General features: G+C 37.5%; 1 protein-coding gene across 13 annotated transcripts in view; it reads left to right on the top strand.

The window, feature by feature from the left end:
- Positions 1-12,584, top strand: part of LOC143355912 (protein kibra-like) — a 247,416-nt gene that overhangs the window by 230,718 nt on the left and 4,114 nt on the right. For all 13 annotated transcript variants that reach the window (XM_076791107.1, XM_076791104.1, XM_076791106.1 and 10 more), the window contains 3 exons: positions 4,543-4,732; positions 5,013-5,504; positions 12,040-12,255. In XM_076791107.1, the coding sequence (XP_076647222.1) occupies positions 4,543-4,732; positions 5,013-5,504; positions 12,040-12,255 (898 nt within the window). The remainder of the gene's footprint in view (positions 1-4,542; positions 4,733-5,012; positions 5,505-12,039; positions 12,256-12,584) is intronic.

Below are 12,584 nucleotides of genomic sequence, written 5' to 3'. Positions count from 1 at the left end.
GACAATGTTTGTAAACATATCTAGAAGTACGAAGGCAATTTCCGAGATATCCAGACGCGAGGCAGTGGAATCCGTTGAGCCGCAAGTAAGCCGAGTGCACGCGCACTAGACAAATTTTCACTCATTTTTCTCGAAAAGAAAGCCGTGTATCAAAAAATTTTATTCTATATTTTCGACTCAGTTTTTCATGTAGAATCACTCCCTGTTCGGTTGTACCACCAGTTACGGGACACCCTGTATAAATCATCTTTTCGCTCAGTCTTGCAAACTATTGTTTTGGTGACGTTATTCCTTATTATAACTTTCCCTTCTTTGAATATTAGCACTTTGTTTTTCTTTTCGATTTGCTAAACGGACATAATATAGATATAATGTGTATAATATAATATACATTATGCAATGTAATGGAATTTTTCTTACCATTCACTAACGTTGTCAATGCTATGTTCCCTTTTCCCTTTGCTTTCAGGGTTGCGCTGATTTGTTTATTTAGGCCCACCGCAGTATTCACTACTTCTGACTTGAACTCAACGAATTTGGTAAACTATTCCCTATTTCTGCATACGTGGTGCGTACATCCGCTATTCAGGAGCCACGCATCATCTATGTCTACATTGTTCACAGATACAAGAAATGCGTCATAATCTTTCCTTGACTTGGACTCGTACTTTCTTCTTCCTCTCTCGGGTTTTGATCGGCAATCTCTTTCCATATGGCCAGCCTTCTTACAATTAAAGCAATAATTAATTAAATAAAGTACCAAATATCGTTTTAACGAATAAGGCTTCTTTGGGAATTGCTTCACTGTCAGCATTCTCTCCTAATGCTCTTCGGTTATATTCTGCCAATAATGCCCTTTTTACTTCCGGTGAAGTAAACTTATCGTCTAGTACATTTGCCAGCGTCATGTTGAGGTATTCATAGGTACCTGGAAGATCTGATAATAATGTTTATGCAAGATCCTCGTCACCTACCTCTGCTCCCGCTTCTCGCAGGTTTGTTGCGGCTATTTTGGCCCTGGCAAAGTATGCAGTCATATTCTCGTCGTCCTTCATCTTTAAGTGGTAGAATTCTTTCTTCAACTGCATAATTCGTACCCTTGATTTTGGTCGATGGACTTGTTCCAATATTGTCCATGCCTCATGCGCGCTTACACAGTCTTCTATGTGCACCTATTGGTCTGTTTCAACGTGTAGACCTATTGCAGCAATTGCTTTATTTTCAATTGCTATGTACATTGTTCTTTGCCCATCTGTAGGGTTTGCGGTCAGCTCTACTTTCTTTAGCATATTATCTTGTAGACCTTTGCCTCTCAGGTACCATTTCATCTCAATTTTCCTTGACCGATAGTTATTATTATTTAATTTGGTTACCCTATTTTCGTTTTGGTTTTCTCTCTCCATTCTGATACAGAACTCTACCGTTACCTGTTACCTCACAACCACGGCCCGCTCTAGGGGGGGACAACCCGGGCATTTGCCCGGGGCGCCAAAATTTAGGGGCGCCATTTTGGCTTTGGCTGTAAGTGTGAGAAAAATAATGATGTTTTAAATATTCAATTAATAGAAAATTTCAGACTACCCTTGCCAGACAATTTTGCTAAAAAAAAGGTCATTTTGTTCAGCGCGGTGCTTAGTGCTGAAAAAGGGGCGGCAATTTGTTTTTTTGCCCGGGGCGTCGTAACCGCTAGAGCGGGCCCTGCTCACAACGCCACGTGGGCCCATAACCATTGTTGTGGAAATTAATAAATTATAAAGCACATTAGTAAACGTAACTATAATTGATGAAATGAAATAATACTGATACAATACTGGTGCAGTATATTATTGCACGCATGCACACGCGCTACGCGGGAACAATGAAAGCGAACGCTGTGCACGAACGGTCTGCGGCAACCGCTTGCGCCTACGCTGCTCCACCTATAGAGAGCCCTGGGCGCTGGACGTTCTTCACTTTTTGTAGGAGGGGAAACGGAATTAAATTGTTGAATATACATGAAACTTCAAATAATACAGTGTGTCCCAAAATTCAATCAACTCTGTGAAATGGGTGGTTCCTGAACTCATTTAAGCGACATTTTCCTTTGCAAAAATGTCCGCCCCGGCTTTGTTATTAACGAAAAACATGGACCAGTCAGAGCACGGCCGCAGCGCGCGATGGCGGGGTGAGTCCGGCTTGGATCGCGCTGTACTGGAGTCTACGAACAAAACTAACCAAACTATGGCGATTGTATTCGATTCTAAGTAGTACATATATACAGGGTGTTTGGCAAATCGTAGTACAACCGGAAAGGGAATGATTCCTCACATAAAATCTAATCGGAAATAAGCAATATAGTTTTTTTCATACGGGGCTTCATTTTCGAGAAAATCGAGTTTGAAAATTCGTTAGATACACGTATACTTAGACAGAGTCTGCTTTGTTCGCACAGTCTAGCCCGCAATTCCCATTGCCGCTTGTGTTTATAAACAATGTAGAGACTCTTTGTTATTAATTAAAGTCATACCATATCCTAAACGATACTCTTTACAGATGCAAGCAATGATCATTTTCCCTTTCTTTTTTGCAAGCTTTGTTTATCAGGTATGCTAATACATATAAATTATCCATTTTCCCTCTCTCTTTCCTGAACCCTTTCTGGTTCTCCGGCACCATATTATTCCTCTCCTCTAGCACCACCGTGTAAATTTTGTACATTGTGTTGAATAATGTCATCCCTCTATAGCACTCTGTTGTTTTACCATCTCCTTTCTTTCTTATCGGTATTATTATCTCTATCTTCCACTCTTTCAGCCATCCTTCTCCCTTCGATACTCTGTTGCACATTTCCCACACCTCTCTCTTTAGGTTCTTTCCTCCCATTTCCAAAGTACCCGTGCACGAGATTTCCAACGAAATGATTATGGTCTTGTCATCGGGCGTTTCCACGAAGCAAGGCGCCCTTTGGCGTTGTCGTAAGGGCCGGTGGTGCGCGGAGCACATTCCTAAAACTGGGTCGTGCTCGGAGCGCGCAAAATTCGTAAAAAATCGATCGATAACACTGTCCAACACCAAAATCGTTTTGCAATACCTGTTGGGTGATTCTTATACACTTTGTCATCCTAAAACCAAATCTGGAAGCAGAATTGCTCCATCACGCAACGTTTTCGAAAAATATTGGTTTTTGTAAAAATGCACGATTTTGATAAAAAATGACGTGTTACGCAAAAACTCACCACGCGAGAGAGTTCAAATTTTAGTCAAGAGATAGAGGGGACTCTCCTCTACATATTCATATAGTCAATTATATTTTTATGTACTTCCTAATAGTTGTAAATGATTGTTAAAGTTTCAAAATGTGCCGACGGAGGTACTTTGTACGCTCTATTTTTGTATTTATGTGAAAAATCCTTTATCTAGCAGGAATTTACTATACAGGAATGCATTCTACAGATATCTCTGGTAAAGAAACCATTCACGAAAAGTTTTTGTTTCCCTTAATATACGAGAAGGTTCAGAAAATATTAATTGACAGCGTGTGCGCGACGCGTTCGCGCCAGACGGCCATTGCAGCCTTTTCTCGACTCGCCAGGGCCGCCGCTATGCGTAGTCGACGTTGGTACCACTCAAGTATGTCTTTGCTTACTATTTACATACATTTTTTTTTTGTCTTTTTGGGTGCCAATCATTACAAAAGATTATAAAAATACGAGTTATATTCACATTTCATTGTGGAAATGCTTAATAAAGCAAAGTCGAGAAAAGGCTGCAATGGCCGTCTGGCGCGAACGCGTCGCGCACACGCTGACAATTAATATTTTCTGAACCTTCTCGTATATTAAGGGAACCAAATACTTTTCGTGAATGGTTTCTTTACCAGAAATGTCTGTAGAATGCATTCCTGTATAGTAAATTCCTGCTAGATAAAAGATTTTTCACATAAATACAAAAATAGAGCGTACAAAGTACCCGCGTCGGCACATTTTGAAACTTTAACTACCATTTACAACTATTAGGAAGTACATAAAAATATAATTAGCTATATGGATATGTAGAGGAGAGTCCCCTCTATTTCTTGACTCAAACTTGAACTTTCTCGCGTGTTTAGTTTTTGCGTAACACGTCATTTTTTATCAAAATCATGCATTTTTACAAAAACCAATATTTTTCGAAAACGTTGCGTGATAGAGCAATTCTGCTTTCGGATTTGGTTTTAGAATGACAAAGTGTATAAGAATCACCCAACAGATATTGCAAAACTCGAAAAAAGTTTTATTTTGTTGGACAGTGTAATTGGTACGGGAGTTCCTCGGGGAGCGCTCCCTAAACCTGTGAGCGATCATTCGAAAGGGGGCGGTCCGGTCCCTTCGAGAGAACGTTAGGGGCAGAGAAGTGACGTCGCAATTTTTGCAACGTCACAATATATATTTACAATCTAGATTTGTATTATGTATATACACATTTGCTGCAATTTTGTTCCGGTCTTGAATGTGGCATCTTTAACAGTTTCATGAAAATATTTTGTTGATGAATATTCCAAAGATTCTGTCTATTGGTGTTTAGGTATATAAAAGCTGCCCTGCTTCCGATGCAACTACCTGTTAACCACATATGTTGTACGAAACCGGTAATGGATTTACATAAGCCAACCTTTGGTGAAACGTTCCCGATTGCAGTACCACTTAATAAATTGTACACGAAAACGCTTCAAGTTAATGTTTGGTGTACAGGCAGCGAGTCTGAGGAGTGCTTGGTATGTATTTTTTCTTTTCTACGTTACGCTTAATGTCATAAAAATAGTTCTCATCACAGTGAAAAAGGAGCAAGTAAATAATAAAGGGTAGAAAATAATGTAAATTTCGAAGTTGGATAAATTTATTGTTATTGAAACAGATTTTAAATATTATACTAAATACATGGCTTTTAATTTATCGACGATTTCTTATTGTCCCGTTTTATATTTATCTCCGTAATTGTTTAATACACAGAGTTTTCTAGTTATCATATTTGTAATGCTGGCCATTTTTTTTCAGGGTTCTGCCCAAGTTTCCCTTGCAGACTTTTGTCCAGAATCACCCAGCGTAAAATGGTACAACCTGCTGTCTTTTCGTTTCATGCAGCCACCTGAGAGTCCTAGTACGAGTACTAGCAATAGCAATAGCAATAGCAATAACAATAACGATAGCAATAGCAATAGCAATAGCAATAATATTTGTGCTAAACATGATAAACAAGAATCTGACATATCAGTTTATCGCACTGGACAAAATACGAAAGAGGAAAGTAGCGACGAGAGTACAATAATCAGCTCTCAGACCTCTACCTTGACAAGAAATCAAGGATGCGACGAACTGCAAACAGCTATTTCCTTGAAACTGGAAGAACTGGCTAACTGCTTGCGAAGTCCTGAAGAAGACGATCAAAATGTTGGTAGCGAGAGCGGCAGCGATGACAGTGACGAAGAGGGAATTATCGTAGAATTCATGATGGAAGATAATATTCTAGAGGATGTATTGGAGCATGAGGTATGATATTAGTAATTTTCAGGGCTTGTTTTTCTAAAAAAAAAAAAAAGAAAAGTACCGAAACTCACTATTACAGAAAATTATGTTCAAATATCATCTAAATAAAATTTAAAGCAGATTTTCCTATGCCACGAAGCGCATAAAGAATTAAACAAAATTTTGTAATATTTTTTTTATTTTAGATGTCAAATCTAAAGGTAAACAAACAACTAAAGACTTTAAAACTGAAGACTAATTATAAAATACAATTGAATAACATCATATATTTGAATAGAAGTTTATAGTGATTTTTAAAGTTTTATATGAATATGTTTAGAGTGAGGCACCTAAGACTATCACCGAAAATATATCCGTTGTTTTTACTAGTACGAAAAAATGTTTTAGGAAGGAAATGTTTAGTTCAGTGGGGCAATTATTGTGACGGAGAAGTTTTTTTTTCTCTAGGTCATATTTTCCGACATTTCAAGGTCATCTCCATTTTTTTTTTTTAAGGGAACAACGTATTTTGATTAGCGTAACGTTATAGCTAATGAAAAGGCAAATTCAACCATGTATAATATGTTGACTTTCAAATGACCTTCAAAGGAGTTATTGTTCAAAAAGCATAACTTAACGTACGAAGACCATGTTCATACTTACCGTACTCTACTAGGGTTCCGTTGATTTAAACTCTGAAACATTGTCGAAAGACATCTGTTTACAAATTGCCTTACTGTGCTGTGATAGTTGTGATAACTTTGTCATGTGTGTCATATGTGCACTGTCATATTACAGTCAAACCTGTTTTTGCGCGGTCCTCTTCTATGCGATTTCTTTTTTGTGCGATTTTTTTTTATGCGGTATATGAATGCCAACGGTGTTGGCATTATAACACCCTTGTAATGTTCTCATCACAAGAAGATGCGCGTTTTGGACTACAATGAGTAGTATTGAATTATGTGCATTTTGAAACTTTCTCCATGTTTAAAACGAGAAATTGAATTTTTTTTAATGTTTCCATGTGTAATATAATTATTTATTTTGTTTGGAAAGCACTTTCTCGCTATTTCATAAATCTTTGACATATTTTCTAAGTGAGACTTTTCTTTATGCGGTCCCTCTCAACCCCATAAAAAAATTTTCTTTAATATGATGTAAAAAATTATTTGTTATAGCTATTTATGAAGTTTCTGAATATTTTTTCTTTTATGCGTTCCTATCTACCACACAAAAACAGGTTTGACTGTATATCAGTGTGATTTCAGTGTCAGTTTCGAAATGTCGTATTCGTTCGGTGAAAAATGTGATATTGTAATCGTCTACTGCGAATGTTAATGAAACGTAGTGCAAGCTCAATTACAATATGCAAGAACATATCCTGATCGGAATCATCCTAGCGTTCCAACTATCAAAAGGGTCTTCAAGCTCTTTCGAGAAACTGGAAGAGAAGTGGAGATAAGAAAAAACGTGTACGAAATAAACCCAAATAAATGTAAATAATGAAATAAATATTTTTGGTTCCGTAGTTGATAATCCATACATTAGAACAAGCGGAATCGCCAGACAGTCAAATCTTTGTCAACAAAGCGTGTTAAGAATTTTACACCGGCATCAATTTCGTCCTTTTCATTTATCATTACACCAAGAATTGTAGTAAATTTTTGTCAACGAGGACTCCGTCAGAATCTGGAATTTTTTGATAATGTTTTATTCACGAATGACTTAAGATTTACCTATTATGGTTCAGAAAATTTACGAAATGCTCATTATTGGGCCGTTGGTAACCCACATTGGTCCCGTAAAGTAGAACACCAAAGGGAGTGAACTATTAATGTTTGGTGCGGTATTATAAACAGTACAGTAATTGGGCCGTACTTTATAAACGGAACCTTGACGGGACAAAATTATGCACGATTTTTGAGAGAAATTTTGCCGGATTTATTTGAAGACATACTCCAACACGATGGATTCTCTGCTCGCTACGTCAGTATATCAAGAGAAGTATTGGACAGAAGGTTTCCTAGCTGTTGGACCGGACGTGGTAGAACAGTTCAGTAGCCAGCGCGTTTACGGTATACGCCAATGTACCAACGATCGTTTTCACCGATCGAATATGACATTTCGAAACTGAAACTAAAATCGTACTGATATAATATGACACAAAGTGCTGTACAGTACGGCAATTTGTAAAGAAGAGATGTCTTTCAACAATGTTTCAGTGTTTAAATCACAACGGAACCCTAGTAGAGTACCGTAAGTATGAACATGGTCTTCGTACGTTAAGTTATGCTTTTTGAAGAATAACTCCTTCGAAGGTCATTTGTAGGTCAACATATTACACATGGTTGAATTTGTCTTTTCATTAGCTATAATGTTACGCTAATCAAAGTACGTTGTTCCCTTAAAAAAAAAACGGTGATGACCTTGAAATATCGGATAATATTACCTAGAGAAACAAAACTTCTCCGTCACAATAATTGCCCCACTGAATCAAATATTTTCTTTCTGAAACATTTTTTGTAATTGTGCATAAAAGGTTCCACCTCACCGATTTTGATAAAATTTCTTTCTTTTTATAAAACTTAACATTCTGAACAACTTTTTCTTGTACATGTAATCACCGCTCAGGCTTAGTTTCATTGAATTTTTCCGCTACGTGCACATCCGTGGCGCTCGCATGTGTCACCCTGGTGCGATCACTCGTCAACTTTTTCTACAAATACATATACCGCGTAAACTTTTTAAGACAAATGATGATGAAGAATCAGTTGAATAAAGGTTTTAAGAAGGAGGTTTGTGTTCGGTAGAAAATGAATAGAATCCCGGACGGACTTGCAACGCTGTTTATTCTCAAGGGCCTACTGCCTGACTGTTTTGACGAGAGTGTGTTTAGACTGCAGTCTGTCTACTCTTTTATACAAATTTGGTCTTTGATAGGTGGGGGCGTCTTTGCACCCCCACTCTGGTGAATCGCACTGTAACGGAATTTCCATCGGCCGCACAACCTTAAGGCGGTGGCCCCGCCGTGCATCCCCTCCATAACTCCGTACGCGTACACGAGATTTGCAAGGGTACGGGAGGCCCGCTCTCATTTGTTAACAATGCAAAAATAGTACTGTTCTGTAGTCAAAATCGCTAGATAAAAGTTCAATCTAGGGTGGAAAGGTCCTCAGAAGTCCTACTTTTGCGTTTTTTAGCCGTAATTTGCAATATTCAGCAGCATACTGCTTGTCGAGTGACATTATCGTAAATATCGAGAGATTCAGAGCTCGTATGGAGTTCGTAGGACCTTTCCTAAATTACGGCTAAAAAACGCAAAAGTAGGACTTCTGACGGGCCCTTTGTCTTCGCGGGGTTCCCGTACCATCGGCTTGGGCCGTTAGAAATTCGGGGTTTTTTATGACTCTTTGCGAGAGCTATTGAGGCTGTCGCTAATAAAATCTAATTGCAACCCTAGAGGGTGTCTTAATGACTCTACCTGACAGTTTCCTCAAAAATAGCTTCAATTGTCGCCTGAGTCCTAAAATCTCTCCAGCATCTGCATTGCACGTGTCAACTTTATTATATGCAGCTGGCCGCTACAAGATAAACTTGTCGAAAAGCGTCTTCCTCACGGGTTTTGAAATTGAAATTGAAATGTGTTGAAACCATCAGATTCGCTGTTGCAAATTCTGCCTATTTTGAATAATCGAATTTGTTCTTTAGGTTGGGGAGAGGCTCTGCCCCTCCCCTTGCACCTCCTTCCCAAAAAACCTAACACAAACTCACTCTGAAATTTAGTTTATTGAAAACAAAGAACAACAAAGTAACTCAAGTTTTGAACATTTTCCGATTCAAATTTAATTGAATTTCAGAGTGAATTTATGTTAGCTTTTTTGAGGGGGGGGGGTGCAGGAGAAGAAGTGCAAGTGAAAAATAGACAGAGTTCGTAATATGTAGTGACTCCGACAGTTTTTTGCGAATATTTCGGAAGCTAAAAGAGACCGCCACGCCGGTTACATCTATAGAAAACAGTTGCTCATAATGATGACCTTGACAACATATTCCAATCTCATAAAAATCCGTGAGGCATACATAGGTGTTTCGTCAAGTTTACCCCAAAATCTAACCTATAACCTAACCCAAAACTATATAGCTCAAACCTAACTCGAAAATTAATCCAAATGTAATCCAAACCTAACCCATTTTAATTTTTATGATGTCGTTGTTGGGTTAAATGTGATCGAAAACTACTAAACAGTATAAAGGCAAAATTCAATATATGTAGTAATAGCTGCAGTTGTTCGCGAATATCTCAGAAACTAAGGCTAAGCGGCTGTTGCATGTATAGGAAAAAGTTGTTCAGAATATTGAGTTTTGGAGGAGGAACCTTTCGTGCACAATTCCCTAATTTTTTCATATTACTAAAAACAACGGAGATATTTTCGGTGAAAGTCTAAGGTGCTTTACCCATTATACAGGGTGAGTCCGAAGAAACAGAACACCAAAATATCTCCATTACTTTTCGTTGTACAAGAAAACTTCTTAGGACAAAGTTACACTGTTTGAGGGGCCACATATAACGGTGTAAGGGGAAAAAATTGTCAAGGTCATTTTTTTATGAGATTTCAAGGTCATCGATGTATTTTTAAATGGAATGATATATCTTCTTTAACGTAATGTTGTAGCTCACAAAATAACGAATTCATCCATGTAACACCGGTGACTTGTAACGTCACTTCGCCTGCGACGCGTGTGCTCGCGCGTTACCGCGGAGACGAGTCGAGTATTATACGTAGATCGAAGCGCACGCGTTAGGCCAAGCGAGACGCATAATTTTAGCTTCCGGTCATTTTCGATTCCGTGCGTTCTGTGTCGTTTCTCCATAATTTTCGATTCCGATAGAGATTTTTGTAGCACTTGCAATTCGTTATTTGAGACTGCGTAGCGACCGCGTGCGTGTACTGCTTTGTTATCGCGAAGGCGAAAATCTTTAGTGCGTTATTTTGTATTTTTTACTGAGAATATATTTAGACTGCTCAATCGAGCTATTTCATCAAAATCTCAACTTTCTTCAACAAATACCGTCTATTCTACCGAATCTCCCACTAAGGAAGGAATTCCTAGAGAATCTTTCGACCACCTTGCGAATTAACGAAATTCAGTTGATCTCCCTAAATTTCTCGCGAGGCTCCAGGTTGAACACATCAAAATGTACCGCAATACACAACATAATAACAGATTCGGTGTTGACAGGAAGACATTTATGATATACCTTCACCTATGCGTTCGTACAGAATCGTGTTTATCAACTACTAATTACTCTGAAGACCTTCTTGCTATCAGATTTCCACTGTTTCTAAAATTTCTAATCTATCAGTTTATTGATGAACGTTTCACAATTCGTTACTCGAAGGAAGATAAGATTGATATGATTTTCATTTATGGAGAAAGTCGACAGTGTTTAAGAGAAGCAGTGCGGTTGTACAAGGACCGATTTCCTAATCGTAATTGTCCATCAGTTTCCGTTTACTTCAATTTGATAAATAAATTCCGTGAAACTGGTAGTGTTGAAAATAAAAAATGTACGAAGGTAAGAACTTCACGGCTAAATGAATGTATAGCGGCTCAAGGGAATATTTTTGAACATTTTGTGTAACAGAAATAAAGCAAATGAATGTTACACGTTGAATTTTGTTTATTCCATTTTTCTGGATTGAAGGTCATTTGCATGAATTCGTTATTTTGTGAGCTACAACATTACGTTAACGAAGATATATCATTCCATTTAAAAAAACATCGTTGACCTTGAAATCTCATAAAAAATGACCTTGACAATTTTTTCCCTTACACCGTTACATGTGACCCTTCAAACAGTGTAACTTTGTCCTAAGAAGTTTTTTTGTACAACGAAAAGTAACGGAGATATTTAGGTGTTCTGTTTCTACGGACTCACCCTGTATATTGTTACGGGTTCGGGGCATCTTCAATAAACAAAACGTATGAAACACCAATAAACCTTTATTAAATAGAGGAGGAGTACTCAGCTTTGTGTCTTCCCTTAACGGCGTTCGTCAACCGACTCTGTCATGTCTCCGTTGCAGCGTCGGCTTAGTAACGACGATATTTCAATAAAGGTTTCCTCCTCTATTTAATAAAAGTTTATTGGTATTTTACACGTTTTTTTCATTGAAGATGCCCTGAACCCGTAACAATATGTATTTCTTCTTCTTTCTGCTTCCGTATTATGTTGAAGCTTATCCCGCGTATCTTATATAATTAGCTAATCGTTTCAATGGAAGAACTGCTTATTAACTAATAGAAGAATAAGCGCAGAATAATGTCAAACAGATGACGATGAAAGGTTAAATGGTGTTAAAGTTTTATATGCACTTATGTACATTTGAAAACTTCAAGCTAACATCAACGGTGAACTTCATAAAATGTGGTTTTCAATAATATCGGTACAAAGATGTATGTTTATTTTCTATCAACTTAATCAAGTGATAATTATACTTGTAATTTATATTCTATTATGATTTCTGCTATAATGTATTCTTATAAATGTTAATAATAGGAGGATGAGGAATTGACCGAGGAAACGAAGCAAACAGAGGACAAAGAAACGAACACTGAATGCATTTTTATACCGGAACAAGGGAAACAAAGGAAACTTTCGGCAGCTGGTGTTACTCCTAACAGTATCTACGATGATAAAAATTCTATCGTCATTAAAAGAAGTCAAACTTTCTCCCCGAGTGCCGCAGTGAGCAAGAATCACTATATTTGTCGAGTAAGTACAGGCAGTATACATATAAATGACACAGCATTATAATTATAATATTTATTGTTTATACCATTAGTTACTCAAGCCAAAAATCGCACCATTGACATTGTTTTGATTTACGTATTTTGTAGTTTGATTATTGAACCCCAAAAAATAAAATGATATAATTTGAACAAACATGTTCAATCTATTATACATTCAATTAAAGCCAAAATCTAGTGTAAACTGCTAAGAATGAACGAACTTTCGTAAATTTATGTAAGAAAAGTACTAAGGAGATAGATAACGCGATATCGTTAACTTAAATAAATGTGGGCGTATTACAAAATGCTATG

This window comes from Halictus rubicundus, chromosome 7 (genome assembly GCF_050948215.1).
Source record: "Halictus rubicundus isolate RS-2024b chromosome 7, iyHalRubi1_principal, whole genome shotgun sequence".
In the NCBI taxonomy this organism is placed as follows: domain Eukaryota; kingdom Metazoa; phylum Arthropoda; class Insecta; order Hymenoptera; family Halictidae; genus Halictus; species Halictus rubicundus.
Note: the sequence above shows the minus strand (reverse complement) of the source record. Positions and strands in the feature narration are given on the sequence as shown.